Source organism: Lithobates pipiens, unplaced genomic scaffold (genome assembly GCF_037356315.1).
Source record: "Lithobates pipiens isolate NorthernLeopardFrog02 unplaced genomic scaffold, aLitPip1_a1.2 Scaffold_30, whole genome shotgun sequence".
NCBI lineage: Eukaryota > Metazoa > Chordata > Amphibia > Anura > Ranidae > Lithobates > Lithobates pipiens.
In genome coordinates, this window is record NW_027507791.1 from 29,651,159 (window position 1) to 29,669,667 (window position 18,509).

General features: G+C 48.1%; 2 protein-coding genes across 4 annotated transcripts in view; both read left to right on the plus strand.

Moving 5' to 3' along the window:
- The first annotated feature begins 1,048 nt into the window (after positions 1-1,048).
- On the plus strand, positions 1,049-11,025 carry LOC143942539 (protein S100-A1-like). Of its 2 annotated transcripts, none has more exons than XM_077463861.1 (3): positions 1,049-1,196; positions 9,009-10,040; positions 10,802-11,025. In XM_077463861.1, exons 2-3 carry the CDS (start codon positions 9,903-9,905, stop codon positions 10,943-10,945), a joined length of 282 nt encoding a protein of 93 aa, XP_077319987.1. In that variant the 5' UTR covers positions 1,049-1,196; positions 9,009-9,902; the 3' UTR covers positions 10,946-11,025. The 2 variants fall into 2 exon arrangements, with proteins under 2 accessions (XP_077319987.1, XP_077319988.1); XM_077463862.1 differs by having other exon boundaries at positions 1,102-1,233.
- Positions 1,056-18,509, plus strand: part of LOC143942541 (protein S100-A1-like) — a 31,943-nt gene continuing 14,489 nt past the window's right edge. Inside the window, exon 1 of one of the 2 annotated variants that reach the window (XM_077463864.1) lies at positions 1,056-1,196. The gene's annotated coding sequence lies outside the window, so the exon portion shown is untranslated. Of the gene's footprint in view, positions 1,234-18,509 lie in introns of both variants that reach the window. The other variant, XM_077463863.1, reaches the window with a different exon arrangement.

Sequence of the window (18,509 nt, forward strand, 5' to 3'; positions counted from 1 at the left end):
TCAGTGGGAGGAGGAATAGCGCCCCATGGTTTGTGTCAGTGGGAGGAGGAATAGTGCCCCATGGTTGGTGTCAGTGGGAGGAGGAATAGCGCCCCATGGTTGGTGTCAGTGGGAGGAGGAATAGTGCCCCATGGTTTGTGTCAGTGGGAGGAGGAATAGCGCCCCATGGTTGGTGTCAGTGGGAGGAGGAATAGTGCCCCATGGTTTGTGTCAGTGGGAGGAGGAATAGCGCCCCATGGTTGGTGTCAGTGGGAGGAGGAATAGTGCCCCATGGTTTGTGTCAGTGGGAGGAGGAATAGTGCCCCATGGTTGGTATCAGTGGCAGGAACGACCCAGGAACTGCCGAACTGTTGATGACAGTGGAGGGAATAATGCCCCAAGGGCCGGGTAAAAAAAGCATGCAAGGGGCCACAGTTTGGGGGTCACTGCTCCTAGACTCCTCAGCACTTCTGAGTGTTGGGTGCCCGTATCCCGGCCAGTATTTGGGGCTACGTCCTCTGAGCCGTACATGGGTCCTGTAGTGACATGTTGGTCAGAGAAGGAACCACAAAGCGTGGTGGGATAGCACTGGCACCCATCGCTCATGGAAGTGCTTGGCAACGTGACGAAGAAGACGGCAGCTCTGGAACTGAGGAAGAGGAGGAGACGTGGGCCACCAGTGGGGACCATCTTGGCTCTTCTATTCCAGGGACCTCTGGATTTGTTTAGGAAGACGGGGCCTCTTTAAATGTGACAATGGGGACCATGATGTGAGGGATCTCATTGGGATTTGTGACTTGTTGGATATACTTGAGTGGAGCATAACCATAATTACCTAACGTAGTAGTCTGATTCCCAGCATGCTCGCTGCTATGTAAACACGTAGCTCAATCGGGCACCATGTGTGAGACCAGCTGATAGGAAAACAAAGAGCAGATCATTAACACGACTCATTAACAGCAGGTGTCTGGCATCTCAGAAGGTTCACTACATGTCGGGGGGGTCCGGTTTCCTGTGGTCTCCCGGGTGATGTGCCAGAAGTCCACAATGATGGTATGGAAATGACAGCGGTGACACCCGATAGGGACAGACCTCATTGTTTGGGATGTAAGAGATACGCCCGAGGAAAAGATGAAAAGGAGACCAGCGGTGGAGATGACCAAAGGTGAGCAGTCGTCAGCGGGTGCGACAGAAGAACAGCCGATCGATCCAGTCTGGTGAGTCCAAAACACCGACCACCGTCTCTGCCGAGAGGTACCGGTACTGCTAAAAATTCTTTATTTCCATCTAACACCAAACTCTGTGTACATAACCGCAATTTATTTTATGTGTCGTTGTTGGGTCTCTGGTTTCCCCGCATTCATTTCGCATGCCAGGAGATTGTGACCGAATTGCGTAGGGGTCCTGTGCATCTTCTGGTCCATCTTCTGGTCCATCTTCTGGTCCGAATTCAGGCAAATATTTGGACCAAAAATCGGACCTGAAACTGTGAACAGGGACGCACCGAACCCCTGCTGTGAGCCGTTCCCCCACAAACATGTCAACCCAGCCTAACTGGTGCTCAGAACTTCTGCTCATTATCTGACCATCTATCCAGTTCTCCGTCCGTTTGCCTATCCATCCACCATATGCTGCTTCTCCAATTGTCCTTATCCCAGCATCCAAATCTCCGTCTGTGCGTCCACCTGTCCATCCACCATATGCTGCTTCCCCAAATGACCTTATCCCGACATCCATCTATACGTCTACCTATCCATCCACCATATGCTGCTTCTCCAATTGTCCTTATCCCAGCATCCAAATCTCCATCTGTGCGTCTACCTGTCCATCCACCATATGCTGCTTCCCCAAATTACCTTATACCGACATCCATCTGTACGTCTACCTATCCATCTACCATACTCTACTTCTCCAATTGTCCTTATCTCGGCATCCATCCAATTCTCCATCTGTACGTCCACCTATCCATCCACCATACTCTACTTCTCCAATTGTCCTTATCCCGGCATCCATCCAATTCTCCATCTGTACGTCCACCTATCCATCCACCATACTCTACTTCTCCAATTGTCCTTATCCCGGCATCCATCCAATTCTCCATCTGTACGTCCACCTATCCATCCACCATACTCTACTTCTCCAATTGTCCTTATCTCGGCATCCATCCAATTCTCCATCTGTACGTCCACCTATCCATCCACCATACTCTACTTCTCCAATTGTCCTTATCCCGGCATCCATCCAATTCTCTGTCTTTCCATCCACCTATCCATCCACCATACTCTACTTCTCCAGGTGTCCTTATCTCGGCATCCATCCAATTCTCCATCTGTACGTCCACCTATCCATCCACCATACTCTACTTCTCCAATTGTCCTTATCTCGGCATCCATCCTATGCTCCGTCTGTACGTCCACCTATCCATCCCCCATACTCTACTTCTTCAATTGTCCTTATCTCGGCATCCATCCAATTCTCCATCTGTACGTCCACCTATCCATCCCCCATACTCTACTTCTCCAATTGTCCTTATCCCGGCATCCATCCTATTCTCCGTCTTTCCATCCACCTATCCATCCACCATACTCTACTTCTCCAGGTGTCCTTATCTCGGCATCCATCCAATTCTCCATCTGTACGTCCACCTATCCATCCACCATACTCTACTTCTCCAGGTGTCCTTATCCCGGCATCCATCCTATGCTCCGTCTTTCCGTCCACCTAACCATCCACCATACTCTACTTCTCCAATTGTCCTTATCCCGGCATCCATCCAATTCTCCATCTGTACGTCCACCTATCCATCCACCATATTCTACTTCTCCAGGTGTCCTTATCCCGGCATCCATCCAATTCTCTGTCTTTCCGTCCACCTAACCATCCACCATACTCTACTTCTCCAATTGTCCTTATCCCAACATCCATCCAATTCTCCATCTGTACGTCCACCTATCCATCCACCATACTCTACTTCTCCAATTGTCCTTATCCCGACATCCATCCAATTCTCCATCTGTACGTCCACCTATCCATCCACCATACTCTACTTCTCCAGTTGTCCTTATCCCGGCATCCATCCTATGCTCCGTCTTTCCGTCCACCTAACCATCCACCATACTCTACTTCTCCAATTGTCCTTATCTCGGCATCCATCCAATTCTCCATCTGTACGTCCACCTATCCATCTACCATACTCTACTTCTCCAATTGTCCTTATCCCGACATCCATCTATCCATCCACCATACTCCTCCAATTGTCCTCAACCTGGCATCCATCCAGCTCTCAGTCTGTCCATCCACCATACTCTGCTTCTCCAAATTACCTGATCCCGGCATTCATCAAATTTTACATCTGTCCACCTGTCCATCTATCATATTCTACTTCTCCAAATTACCTTATCCCGACAGCCATCCAGTTCTCCATCTATAGATCCACTATACTCTACTTCTCCAATTTGTCCTTATCCTGGCATCAATACAGCTCTGTCTGTCCGTCCACTTGTCCACCCACCATACTCTACTTCTCCAAATCCGTCTGTCCAGCTGTCATATTCTACTTCTCCAAATTACCTTATCCTGGCATCCATTTGATTCTCCATTTGTCCATCTGCCTGTCCATTCATTATACTCTACTTCTCCAAATGATCTGATCCTGGCGTCCATCCACCTGTCCATCCATCATACTCTACTTCTCCAAATGACCTTATCCTGGCATCCATCCATTTGTCCATCTGTCCCTCTACCTATCCACCCACCATACTCTTATTCTCCAAATGACCTTATCCTGGCATCCATTCGATTCTCCGTTTGTCCATCTGCCTGTCCATCCACCATAATCTACTTCTCCAAATGATCTGATCCTGGCGTCCATCCACCTGTCCATCCACTATACTCTGCTTCTCCAAAAGATCTTGACCCATCATCCACCCAATTCTTCGTCTGTAGGTCCACCTCTCCATCCACCATGCCTTGCTTTCCCAAATGACCTTATCCCGGCATCCATCTAATTCTCAGTCTGTCCTTCCACCTGTCCATCCATCATACTCTGCCAGCATCTATTCAATTCTCCGTCTGTCCATCCATCATACTCTGCTTTCCCAAGACTACCTTATCCTGGCAATCATCTATTTCTCCATTTTGTCCGTCCACCTATCCATACAACAAATAGAATAGAAAAGAAAATAATATTCTATCCTTTTGGTATTTTCTATTCTTTTTCATTCTATTCTTTTTTATATTCTTGTATTTTTCCATATACTATTCTATTTTCCTACTGTATTCTATTATCATCTTTGTTTTATTTTATATTCTATTTTGTTCTATTTGTTTCTATTCCGTTCTAGTCTATTCTTTTTATATTATGCGCTCTTCTTTATTTTGTGTTTATTATTATTTTTTTCTATGCTGTTCTATTTTTTTTTTAATTCCTTTTTATATTCTGTTCTACACCATTTTTTTTTTCTATTCTATTCCTTTATAGTATACTCTATTTTCTGTTCTATTCCTTTGCATTATATTCTATTCTGTTCTAATCTTTTCCATTCTAGATTGAAACAGAATAAAAACAATAGAATAGAATATAAAAGTATAATATAATAGAAAACACTAAAACAGAGCAGAATAAAATAGCCTATAAAGGAATATAACAGAATACAATGTTTTCAGGATTTCCCTAAGGCAGTGAAACTGATCAGATCACCTGTGCAAAATGATGGATAGCCTGAAAACATGACCTGTTGGGGGGGGTACTTGAGGGCTGGAGTTGAGAAACATTGCCGTTAAAAAAAACCCCACTAAACCTTGTCTACAAAGGTATGAAGGATCTCCTTCCTCCAGGTCATGGGGTTCCCTGAAACAGGAAAGTTATTTCAAGGGTGCCTCTGTTGCAAAGTTTAAGAAAGGCTGGTCTAAAGGGACACTTTCACGTGCACCACCTTACAGATGGGCCCCAACGTTAGCCAGCTTAACTCTGCTAATTAAAGAGGATCTGCAGTCTGCTAACATACTTTGTAATAAAAACATCTTTGCCATTCTTAAGCTTCCCTCTAACCACTTTGCATATTATTTTATATATACTGTGATTTTTGTACTTGCCAAATATGCTGCAGAAATAATCTCCCTACACTAAGTCAGCTGCCCACAGTTAAAATGGATGCAGCCAGAAGTTCACTTCCTGGATTTACAGAGGCACACCTCCAGCCCTGCAGCTCTCATTGGCCCTCTTATGATTCATCCCCCCTCCCTTTCCTGGCAAACTCTCATGAGAGAGAGAGAGAGAGAGAGCTGTGCATGATGGCATAAGCCTAGGCTAATGATCAGACAAGAAACAGGAAGTGGGCTGTATAAGCGATTTACTGGCAGAAAAAAAAAACATGTTTTTCTATCCAAAGTTTAAAACAACAAGAGCAGAAGATTTATTGGATGAAAAGTTGAAAAAAAAATGACTGAAGGTCCCCTTTAAGGAGTTGTAGATAAGTCATATTTAGAAGGGGTTCCCTGAGATTGGAAAGTTATTTTAAGGGTTCCGTTGTGTTGCAAAGGTTACCACGGGCTGGTCCCAAGGGACAGTTTCACGTGCACCACCCCAACCTTAGCTGGCTTAAATCTGTTAATTAGTTGTAGATATAGTCATTTTTTTTTAGAAGGGGTTTCCTGAGACTGGAAAGTTATTTTAAGGGTTCCTCTGTGTTGAGAATGGCTGGCTTAATCTAACCATCAACATTCTACTTTTCATAACACCGAGGTAGCCAAGTTACCCATATGGGTGTAAATTCTGGGGTATGTTCTTGATCTAAGGAAGCCTCTTGGATAAGTGGTGAAACATTCTCAACACTATAAAGTAAGTCCTTTTTAGATATCAGTGCTATGCATATAAAACTATGACTCTATACTTAGATGTGTCATTTCTGTAACCTTGGTTTAGGATCGTAAGGTGGAGCTTTCAGTCACCTCTAGTTCCAAAACAAGTTCTCCAGATTTCTTCTTCTTTAAATATAAAACAATGGCTCACTACCTAGATCTGTAATTAATGGGATCTTAGTTTAGGACCACCCAAAGGTTTGGACATCTACTCGGTCACTTCTAGTTCAACAGCCATAGATAGAACCTCCATTATCTATTCTTTCTCCATACATTCGCCCAACTGTCCATCAGTCTATATTTCCAAATGCCAAGTCATGCCTTATCTTTTTAATGTCCTTGTCAGGTCACCTTGAGGCGAGGTGACAGATGCACACCGTAGGGATCAGGAGTGCACCGTAAGGTTGTGGACCCTACGGCTGACTGCTGCGGATGGGAGACAGATCCCACCGGAGTTAGAGCGTAAGATTCCCTGGGGCGCGGAGTCTAAGAGCCAGCAGGTGTTCACCAGAGCCTTGAGTGGTGAGGATGGACTTGGCTGCAACTGGCTCCAGGTCGCGACCCCCAGGGTCCCCCAGCTCACACCCACAGTAGGCAACAGGAGGATAGGGATGGTGAGGGACAAAGCCAAGGTCGGGGCCACAAGCAGACAGGAATAGTCAGGGACACGCCAAAAGGTCAGGATCACAGGCAAACAGGGATAGTCAAAGACACGCCAAAGTCGCTAACGGAACAACAGAATCGCACACGGCAGGTAACAGGAAGCTAACACACAAAGGAATACACAATGGTTGATCAGCACTGTTGGCTTGCAGTGCACAGGTTAATATAAGGTTCCCTGATAGGGCCTGGGGTGGAGCCATGCTTAGAGGAGAGGTTATAAAAACCACCAGGTGGAAGTGGCTGGCCTCTTAGTCTGAACACATGAGGGGAGGTAAGCAAACAGGAAGATCACTGCATAACCATGACAGTCCTCAAGTAACATATACTGCTTAATTGACCAATCTCTTTGAATGCAATAATGGCTACTTATCCTATGTGTTTAGGTGTTGGGTTATTTTTGGCCCATCTATTAAGTCATTGTAATGGATCCCCATCGCACTTCACTTGAGTGCTTCCGTCAGTACACTGCTTCTGCCAATCTGGACCTTCAGATATTACAGCCACATACTGTAACTAAAAACCAGGCGAGACTAGCTCAGTTACACATTTTGAACATGGAAACATTTATTGGACAAACGCACATATATATATACACCAGGAGGACATTTCCCTGCCCCCCCCCCCCCCTTCTGATCATATAACCCTAGCAAACTGTAACCAGAAACAGAATTAAGATAGCTAATTAACCATTTAAACAGCCTAGGTGGCTCAGAGAGGTTTGACCTTTCGGGGCAGAATTGCCGTCTTTTAGCTCAGAAGACACAACAGACATTATCATAAACACAGGACACCTTCACATAATAACAGGGACCCCTAGTAGCAGACGGACCATCTCCTACATTGTAAAGAGGCCAATTTGATCAGCTCTTTCAATTAACATGTATAGTTCAGAATCAAACAAACCAGAAATCGTTTTTGTATATTTCCTGGGAGATATTGTGGATAAATATTACTGTTCCATTTTAAGTAATCCAAGCCACATTCTTAATGTTCATTATTTTCTTGGTCACCCTGTGCCCCTAATAGACACAGGATAACTTAGACCTAGGAGGTGCATGGGGAACTGAAGCAAGGGTTTCCCAACCACTCCAAGGGATTCTGGGTTCCACTAGCCCCATGCCCAAAGCGACTCCCGTCCCACTCGTTCATAGAGTAACACATACACCTGTAGTCCTGAATATCTGCTCATTGACCATGCATTCATATGACTCTCCATCAGTCCGTTAGTCTGTCTATCAAACTCGTCCATCCAAAAATGTCTCTATTCTCCTTCCTCTGTAAATGTAAATACATATCTAATCTCAATCTCTCTTTACATCAGTCCATATATCCAACTCTCATTGGGTCCACCAAAAAATGTTTTTGCCTTGCTCCATAGCCTAAAATGCATACTTCATCTCAGACTTTCCATCTCCTTAATAACCCTACCTGGCCTGTTTTTAGGTCCTCTGTACAACTCTCAATTCTGGTAAAACATATCTTATTCTACATATCTTAGCCCTTGTACACACGGTCGGACATTCTGCCAACCAAATCCGTGGGATTTTGTCCGTGGGATTTTGCCTGTCGGATCTTGTCTGAAACTGTTGCATACACACGGTCGGACTAAGTTGTCGAAAAATCCGATCATTCAGAACGTGATGACGTAATTTCGTTACGATGGGACTACGTTCAGGCTAGTAGCCAATAGCTTTGATGTAGGAATTTGATCTGAGCATGCGTGGCACTTGGTCCGATCAAAATTCTCTACACATGATCAGAGTATGTCCGATCGAACCAGTTGGTTGGAAAATATTTCCAACATGTTGGAAAATTGGGTCCGACGGATATTCCGACGGAATCAGTCCAATGCAGACCACACACAGTCGGATTATCCGACAACACGGTCCGATAGGACACATTCCGACGGATTCTCCGACCGTGTGTACAAGGGCTAACTCTACTCATTTATTTACACCTACACATAAACCAATCCAACCTTTGAGAACAAACGTATTCTTTGACCTGTAAACCCGTATTCATAACTTTAAATCTTCCCACCCCAATGGCTCTTTATTCTATGGTCCCATTTGTTGGGAAGACTCTGCTCCCATCTGATTGAAAACTACATTCGTTTCATGTGTCAATGTTCTTAAATTCTGGTGTTCCACCAAACTTTCAACCAACTGAAAGTCCTAAGTTCTCCTCTTCCACCAAACATACAAAACCAACTGTAGTTCTTAAGTTCTGTTGTTCCACCAAACATCCAACGAGCTGAGGTTCTTACGTTTTTAGTTGTTTTACCAAACATATAACTGTAATTCAGATCTCCTTTACAAACCACCACCCACCAAAACAAACCCCTCGAATTCTCCAGTTCTGCAAGACTACAACCATGTGGCTAGTCCTCACCCTTTCCCTGGTTCGTTGTTCCATGTCATCAACCAAGTTGTTCTGGTTTTGAAATCTCCGTACTTGCTCCATTCAAATACAAAATATACCTTTTTTTTATATGATATCATTTTTAGTTCCAGCTTCTGATCTTTGGTGGTACACCCAACCAAACTTCGACTCATCCACTCATCTACTGACCTATCCATCCCAAGATGTCAGAACTGGAAGAGGCCATAAATACACTTATCGTCTTCGACACATATTACACTTGGGAAGGTAACAAGCTGTGCAAGAGGGAACTGAAGGATCTTCTACAGAACTTCTACTTACTCTACTCATTAATTTACACCTACACATAAACCAATCCAACCTTTGAGAACAAACTTCTTCTTTGACCTGTAAACCCGTATTCATGACTTTAAATCTTCCCGCCCCAATGGCTCTTTATTCTATGGTCCCATTTGTTGGGAAGATTCTGCTCCCATCTGATTGTAAACAACATTAGTTTCAAGTGTCAATGTTCTTAAATTCTGGTGTTCCACCAAACTTTCAACCAACTGAAATTCTTAAGTTCTCCTCTTCCACCAAATAGACAACCAACTGTAGTTCTTAAGTTCTCCTCTTCCACCAAATATACAACCAACTGTAGTTCTTAAGTTCTGTTGTTCCACCAAACATCCAACTAGCTGAGGTTCTTAAGTTTTTTTGTTGTTCCACCAAACGTATAACTACCATAACTGTAATTCAGACCTCCTTTACAAACCACCACCCACCAAAACAAACCCCTCTAATTCTCCAGTTCTGCAAGACTACAACCATGTCTCTAGTCCTCACACTTTCCCTTGTTCGTTGTTCCATGTCATCAACCAAGTTGTTCTGGTTTTGAGATCTCCGTACTTGCTCCATTCAAATAGAAAATATACCTTTTTTTTATATGATATCATTTTTAGTTCCAGCTTCTGATCTTTGGTGGTACACCCAACCAAACTTCGACTCATCCACTCATCTACTGACCTATCCATCCCAAGATGTCAAAACTGGAAAAGGCCATGGATACACTTATCGACGTCTTCCACACATATTCCGCTCGGGAAGGTGACAAGCACAAGCTGTGCAAGAGGGAACTGAAGGATCTTCTACAGAACGAGCTTGGAGAGTATCTTGAGGTGAGACACAAGAAGACGGGACGTGTACAGATGTGCCACCATTTGGGTTCATTGGTGGTTTGAAGTTTAAAAGTGATATCTTTTTATTTCAATAGGTTTATTGATTTTGCGAAATGTATAAACGATGATTAAAATAGGAACATACAATATAGGTGGACCCATAAAAAGTCCAGTAAACAGGACAACCTCTATCATAAACGGTGCAATGGCCTTATCATTTTACTAAATAGTATATTTTTAACTTTTGTATATTAAGTTTTTCATCATAAGAATTTACAAAAAAATAGAGAAACAAAACTTAAATATAGATTAGAGCCTGAAAGTACTTAAAACTTACACCTACAGTGTCTTGAAAAATGTATTCATACCCCTTGTCATGTTACAACCAAAAAACGTAAATGTATTTTATTGGGATTTTACGTGATAGACCAACACAAAGTGGCTCATAATTGCAACCAATTGCCTTCAGAAGTCACCTAATTAGTAAATAGAGGTCCACCTGTGTGTCATTTAATCTCAGTACAAATACAGCTGTTCTGTGAAGCCCTCAGAGATTTCTTACAGAACCTTAGTGAACAAGCAGCTTCACCAAGGCCAAGGAACACACCAGGTCAGGGATAACGTTGTGGAGAAGTTGTAAAGCAGGTTTAGGTTATAAAGGAATATCCCAAGAATAGAATGCAATCTCGATGTAATATAGGCAGGAAACAGGAAGAGATGGGAAAACGATGGTTGATTTAATCTAAGTCTTCCTTCTCCAGGAGCAGAAAGATGCCATCTCTGTGGACAAGATCCTGAAGGAGCTGGATGAGAACGGAGACGGGGAGGTGGACTTTCAGGAGTTTGTCATCTTGGTGGCCTCTTTGACCGTGGCCTGCAACACCTTCTTCTGCGAGAGCAGCTGAGGACCATTCATTCCACTGCCATGGAGGAGACCCTTGTACAAAGACTGACGTCTCAATAAACTAAAAATTTATCCTTGAAATGCTTCTGTGTTTGTTTTCTGCATCAATATATCTATAGAATACCAATGACCATAATCCAATACCAATATTCCCGAGTGTCTGTGTGCTACTGTTCCCGGGAGCCTCAAGTGTCTGGGTGCCATTGTTCTGGGAGCCCCGGGCGCCATTGTGTTCTGGGAGCCCCGGGTGCCATGGTTCTGGGAGCCCCGGGTGCCATGGTTCTGGAAGCCCCGGGTGCCATGGTTCTGGGAGCCCCGGGGTGCCATTGTTCGGGGAGCCTCGGGTGCCATTGTTCAGGGAGCCCCGGGTGCCATTTTTCTGGGAGCCCCGGGTGTCATTTTTCTGGGAGCTCCGGGTGCCATTGTTCTGGGAGTCCCGGGTGTCATTTTTCTGGGAGCCTCGGGTGCCATTGTTCTGGGATCCCCGGGTGACATTTTTCTGGGAGCCCCGGGTGTCATTTTTCTGGGAGCTCCGGGTGCCATTGTTCTGGGAGCCCCGGGTGTCATTTTTCTGGGAGCCTCGGGTGCCATTGTTCTGGGATCCCCGGGTGCCATTGTTCTGGGAGCCCCGGGTGCCATTTCTCTGGGAGCCCCGGGTGCCATTTTTCTGGGAGCCCCGGGTACCATGGTTCTGGGAGCCCCGGGTGCCATTTTTCTGGGAGCCCCGGGCGCCATTTTTCTGGGAGCCCCGGGCGCCATTGTGTTCTGGGAGCCCCGGGTGCCATTTTTCTGGGAGCCCCGTATGCCATTGTTCTGGGATCCCCAAGTGTCCGGGTGCCATGGTTCTGGGAGCCCCGGGTGTCATGGTTCTGGGATCCCCAAGTGTCCGGGTGTCATGGTTCTGGGAGCCCCGGGTGCCATGGTTCTGGGACCCCCCGGGTGCCATGGTTCTGGGAGCCCCGGGTGTCATGGTTCTGGGAGCCCCGGGTGCCATGGTTCTGGGAGCCCCGGGTGCCATGGTTCTGGGAGCCCCGGGTGCCATGGTTCTGGGAGCCCCGGGTGTCATGATTCTGGGAGCCCCAAGTGTCTGGGTGCCATGGTTCTGGGAGCCCCGGGTGTAATGGTTCTGGGACTCCCAAGTGTCTGGGCTTATAACCCTTTGTTAACGTAATGCCCCGTATTCTCTTGGGTTTTTAGATGCCTTCTGTTATGTACAGGCCACGTTACGGGAAAAAGATAAACATCGGCGTGTGGCGTGACAGTAATGTTGACAAACGCAAATAAACAGTTCATTTGAGGATGAGACCGGCCTTTATTGCGACTATTAGTTTGTGAAGGTAAATATTACCGATGCTCAGATCTCGCCTGAGGTCCCGGATCTCCGGCATTCATTATTGGAAGAGTAGGCAGAAGAATTCATTAATTCCCAGTAAGCACTGGTTTTATTTATCTTGTGGAACGGGAAGAAGGCGGTAGACCTTTTTTGTGTACAGGAAGACGCTCGTATAAAGATTTATTGAGCCCGTTTGCCAAAATCGTACGTCCCGAGCAAAAAAAGATCCTGACGTCATACGGTGTGGTCCAGCGGTCAGGTGCGAGGCTTTGCCCAGTCAGTGCAAGGAGCACCGTGAGAGTTCTGACTTTGTCCAATCGTGGCTCAGGGCTCGTGGTCCCACCCCTCACTATAAAGGGTTCCTTCCCGTGGAACCTTTGGCAGTGTGAAGTTGGGGATAGAGCTGGGCTCAGTGGTGAGAATAAGGTTTTAGCGAGCTAGTTAGGCTACCGGGACGCCAAAGTCACGCAATTTTGCTGCAATTCTGCCGCGACTTTAGGGAATGCCTGTGTAACTCGCATCGAAGTCGGCCAAAGTCGTACAGCGACTACTTTGAAGTCGTGCTAAGTCTCAAGTCTCAGGACAAGTGGTTGGAGGGTGTCGGAGGGCGGATCACCTGTGTAGAGGTATCAGTACAGCGCTGGGTGTGTCCACACAAGGGATATAATACATATACAGGGGGTGGGGAGAGGAGAGTCTGACCAGATTTCAGTTCATATAAAAGGATCCTCACACCTGTACCCAGCATAGTGTGTGCCGTCACATCGATCGCCATGGTAAGCCTACAGCACCAAGGTGAGTACCTACCTTTCCTCATTACCGGGGGGAGTACCTACCTTTCCTCATTACCGGGGGGAGTACCTACCTTTCCTCATTATCGGGGGGAGTACCTACCTTTCCTCATTTCAGAGGACAATAATACAATTGTTATTAATAGGAGGCATAGAAAACCCGTGACTGTGGGGGGGGGGAGGGGGCATTAGAGTGTAAGCTTCTCTTGTACAGAGACTGATGTGATTGGCTCAGTGATCCCTGTACAGTGCTGCAGTATATGTCAGCGCTATATAAATGTACAATAATGATATTAGTGGATGGGGAGGTTGGAGATCAGATGATGGAACCTCCTCATATGTTTGTACAGGTCCTGTTGCAGGAGAGGGGTATGCAGTGTTTGGTGGAAGAATTTAATAAGGACGGAAATATGAAAACTTTCAATGCAAATGAGCTGGAGGAATACTCTAGAGACCCTCAAAGTAAGAAAATCATTTACATTATAATATGGACCCCCCAGTGTCAGGGTGTCATTGTTCTGGGGCCCCCAAGTGTCAGGGTGTCATTGTTCTGGGACCCCCAGGTGTCAGGGTGTCATTGTTCTGGGACCCCCAAGTGTCAGGGCGTCATTGTTCTGGACCTCCAAGTGTCAGGGTGTCATTGTTCTGGGGCCTCCAAGTGTCAGGGTGTCATTGTTCTGGGACCCCCAAGTGTCAGTGTGTCATTGTTCTGGGGCCTCCAAGTGTCAGGGTGTCATTGTTCTGGGGCCTCCAAGTGTCAGGGTGTCATTGTTCTGGACCTCCAAGTGTCAGGGTGTCATTGTTCTGGATCCCCCAAGTGTCAGGGTGTCATTGTTCTGGGGCCTCCAAGTGTCAGGGTGTCATTGTTCTGGGACCCCCAAGTGTCAGGGTGTCATTGTTCTGGGGCCCCCAAGTGTCAGGGCGTCATTGTTCTGGGGCCTCCAAGTGTCAGGGTGTCATTGTTCTGGATCCCCCAAGTGTCAGGGTGTCATTGTTCTGGGGCCCCCAAGTGTCAGGGTGTCATTGTTCTGGGGCCTCCAAGTGTCAGGGTGTCATTGTTCTGGATCCCCCAAGTGTCAGGGTGTCATTGTTCTGGGGCCTCCAAGTGTCAGGGTGTCATTGTTCTGGATCCCCCAAGTGTCAGGGTGTCATTGTTCTGGGGCCCCCAAGTGTCAGGGTGTCATTGTTCTGGACCCCCAAGTGTCAGGGTGTCATTGTTCTGGGACCCCCAAGTGTCAGGGCGTCATTGTTCTGGGACCCCCAAGTGTCAGGGTGTCATTGTTCTGGGGCCCCCAAGTGTCAGGGTGTCATTGTTCTGGGACCCCCAAGTGTCAGGGCGTCATTGTTCTGAATCCCCCAAGTGTCAGGGCGTCATTGTTCTGAATCCCCCAAGTGTCAGGGTGTCATTGTTCTGGGACCCCCACATGTCAGGGCGTCATTGTTCTGGATCCCCCAAGTGTCAGTGTGTCATTGTTCTCGGACCCCAAGTGTCAGGGTGTCATTGTTCTCGGACCCCCAAGTGTCATTGTTCTCGGACCCCCAAGTGTCATTGTTCTTGGACCCCCAAGTGTCATTGTTCTGGGACCCCCAAGTGTCAGGGTGTCATTGTTCTGGGACCCCCAAGTGTCAGGGTGTCATTGTTCTGGACCCCCAAGTGTCATTGTTCTGGGACCCCCAAGTGTGAGGGTGTCATTGTTCTGGGACCCCCAAGTGTCATTGTTCTGGGACCCCCAAGTGTGAGGGTGTCATTGTTCTGGGACCCCCAAGTGTCAGGGTGTCATTGTTCTGAATCCCCCAAGTGTCAGGGCGTCATTGTTCTGAATCCCCCAAGTGTCAGGGCGTCATTGTTCTGAATCCCCCAAGTGTCAGGGTGTCATTGTTCTGGGACCCCCACATGTCAGGGCGTCATTGTTCTGGATCCCCCAAGTGTCAGTGTGTCATTGTTCTCGGACCCCAAGTGTCAGGGTGTCATTGTTCTCGGACCCCCAAGTGTCATTGTTCTCGGACCCCCAAGTGTCATTGTTCTTGGACCCCCAAGTGTCATTGTTCTGGGACCCCCAAGTGTCAGGGTGTCATTGTTCTGGACCCCCAAGTGTCATTGTTCTGGGACCCCCAAGTGTGAGGGTGTCATTGTTCTGGGACCCCCAAGTGTCATTGTTCTGGGACCCCCAAGTGTGAGGGTGTCATTGTTCTGGGACCCCCAAGTGTCATTGTTCTGGATCCCCCACATGTCAGGGCGTCATTGTTCTGGATCCCCCAAGTGTCAGGGTGTCATTGTTCTCGGACCCCAAGTGTCAGGGTGTCATTGTTCTCGGACCCCCAAGTGTCAGGGTGTCATTGTTCTCGGACCCCCAAGTGTCATTGTTCTCGGACCCCCAAGTGTCAGGGTGTCATTGTTCTGGACCCCCAAGTGTCAGGGTGTCATTGTTCTCGGACCCCAAGTGTCAGGGTGTCATTGTTCTGGGACCCCCAAGTGTCAGGGTGTCATTGTTCTGGACCCCCAAGTGTCAGGGTGTCATTGTTCTCGGACCCCAAGTGTCAGGGTGTCATTGTTCTGGGACCCCCAAGTGTCAGGGTGTCATTGTTCTGGACCCCCAAGTGTCAGGGTGTCATTGTTCTCGGACCCCAAGTGTCAGGGTGTCATTGTTCTCGGACCCCAAGTGTCAGGGTGTCATTGTTCTCGGACCCCAAGTGTCAGGGTGCCATTGTTCTTGGACCCCCAAGTGTCATTGTTCTAGACCCCCAGGGGGTAGAAAAGAAGCCCTACCAATTCACCAAAAAAGTGGACCTCCAAGTGTCAGGGTGTCATTGTTCTGGGGCCTCCAAGTGTGAGGGTGTCATTGTTCTGGGACCCCCAAGTGTCATTGTTCTGGGACCCCCAAGTGTGAGGGTGTCATTGTTCTGGGACCCCCAAGTGTCATTGTTCTGGATCCCCCACATGTCAGGGCGTCATTGTTCTGGATCCCCCAAGTGTCAGGGTGTCATTGTTCTCGGACCCCAAGTGTCAGGGTGTCATTGTTCTCGGACCCCCAAGTGTCAGGGTGTCATTGTTCTCGGACCCCCAAGTGTCATTGTTCTCGGACCCCCAAGTGTCAGGGTGTCATTGTTCTGGACCCCCAAGTGTCAGGGTGTCATTGTTCTCGGACCCCAAGTGTCAGGGTGTCATTGTTCTGGGACCCCCAAGTGTCAGGGTGTCATTGTTCTGGACCCCCAAGTGTCAGGGTGTCATTGTTCTCGGACCCCAAGTGTCAGGGTGTCATTGTTCTGGGACCCCCAAGTGTCAGGGTGTCATTGTTCTGGACCCCCAAGTGTCAGGGTGTCATTGTTCTCGGACCCCAAGTGTCAGGGTGTCATTGTTCTCGGACCCCAAGTGTCAGGGTGTCATTGTTCTCGGACCCCAAGTGTCAGGGTGCCATTGTTCTTGGACCCCCAAGTGTCATTGTTCTAGACCCCCAGGGGGTAGAAAAGAAGCCCTACCAATTCACCAAAAAAGTGGACCTCCAAGTGTCAGGGTGTCATTGTTCTGGGGCCTCCAAGTGTCAGGGTGTCATTGTTCTGGGGCCTCCAAGTGTCAGGGTGTCATTGTTCTGGGGCCTCCAAGTGTCAGGGTGTCATTGTTCTGGACCTCCAAGTGTCAGGGTGTCATTGTTCTGGGGCCTCCAAGTGTCAGGGTGTCATTGTTCTGGGGCCTCCAAGTGTCAGGGTGTCATTGTTCTGGGACCCCCAAGTGTCAGGGTGTCATTGTTCTGGGGCCCCCAAGTGTCAGGGCGTCATTGTTCTGGGGCCTCCAAGTGTCAGGGTGTCATTGTTCTGGACCCCCAAGTGTCAGGGTGTCATTGTTCTCGGACCCCAAGTGTCAGGGTGTCATTGTTCTCGGACCCCAAGTGTCAGGGTGTCATTGTTCTCGGACCCCAAGTGTCAGGGTGCCATTGTTCTTGGACCCCCAAGTGTCATTGTTCTAGACCCCCAGGGGGTAGAAAAGAAGCCCTACCAATTCACCAAAAAAGTGGACCTCCAAGTGTCAGGGTGTCATTGTTCTCGGACCCCAAGTGTCAGGGTGTCATTGTTCTGGGGCCTCCAAGTGTCAGGGTGTCATTGTTCTGGGGCCTCCAAGTGTCAGGGTGTCATTGTTCTGGGGCCTCCAAGTGTCAGGGTGTCATTGTTCTGGACCCCCAAGTGTCAGGGTGTCATTGTTCTGGGGCCCCCAAGTGTCAGGGTGTCATTGTTCTCGGACCCCAAGTGTCAGGGTGTCATTGTTCTGGGGCCTCCAAGTGTCAGGGTGTCATTGTTCTGGGGCCTCCAAGTGTCAGGGTGTCATTGTTCTGGGGCCTCCAAGTGTCAGGGTGTCATTGTTCTGGACCCCCAAGTGTCAGGGTGTCATTGTTCTGGGGCCCCCAAGTGTCAGGGTGTCATTGTTCTGGGGCCTCCAAGTGTCAGGGTGTCATTGTTCTGGATCCCCCAAGTGTCAGGGTGTCATTGTTCTGGGGCCTCCAAGTGTCAGGGTGTCATTGTTCTGGGACCCCCAAGTGTCAGGGTGTCATTGTTCTGGGGCCCCCAAGTGTCAGGGCGTCATTGTTCTGGGGCCTCCAAGTGTCAGGGTGTCATTGTTCTGGATCCCCCAAGTGTCAGGGTGTCATTGTTCTGGGGCCCCCAAGTGTCAGGGTGTCATTGTTCTGAGGCCCCCAAGTGTCAGGGTGTCATTGTTCTGGGGCCTCCAAGTGTCAGGGTGTCATTGTTCTGGATCCCCCAAGTGTCAGGGTGTCATTGTTCTGGGGCCCCCAAGTGTCAGGGTGTCATTGTTCTGGACCCCCAAGTGTCAGGGTGTCATTGTTCTGGGACCCCCAAGTGTCAGGGTGTCATTGTTCTGGGGCCCCCAAGTGTCAGGGTGTCATTGTTCTGAATCCCCCAAGTGTCAGGGTGTCATTGTTCTGGGGCCCCCAAGTGTCAGGGTGTCATTGTTCTGGATCCCCCAAGTGTCAGGGTGTCATTGTTCTGGGGCCCCCAAGTGTCAGGGTGTCATTGTTCTGGACCCCCAAGTGTCAGGGTGTCATTGTTCTGGGACCCCCAAGTGTCAGGGTGTCATTGTTCTGGGGCCCCCAAGTGTCAGGGTGTCATTGTTCTGAATCCCCCAAGTGTCAGGGTGTCATTGTTCTGGGGCCCCCAAGTGTCAGGGCGTCATTGTTCTGGGACCCCCAAGTGTCAGGGTGTCATTGTTCTGGGGCCCCCAAGTGTCAGGGTGTCATTGTTCTGAATCCCCCAAGTGTCAGGGTGTCATTGTTCTGGGGCCCCCAAGTGTCAGGGCGTCATTGTTCTGAATCCCCCAAGTGTCAGGGCGTCATTGTTCTGAATCCCCCAAGTGTCAGGGCGTCATTGTTCTGAATCCCCCAAGTGTCAGTGTGTCATTGTTCTGGGACCCCCACATGTCAGGGCGTCATTGTTCT

What these genes read in the sequence shown, in the direction of transcription:
- LOC143942539 (XM_077463861.1), top strand. Translation starts at nt 9,903, where the DNA reads ATGTCAAAACTGGAAAAGGCCATGGATACACTTATCGACGTCTTCCAC. An exon ending in AGCTTGGAGAGTATCTTGAG is followed by an intron (nt 10,041 to 10,801) that starts GTGAGACACAAG and finishes TTCCTTCTCCAG; the next exon opens with GAGCAGAAAGATGCCATCTC.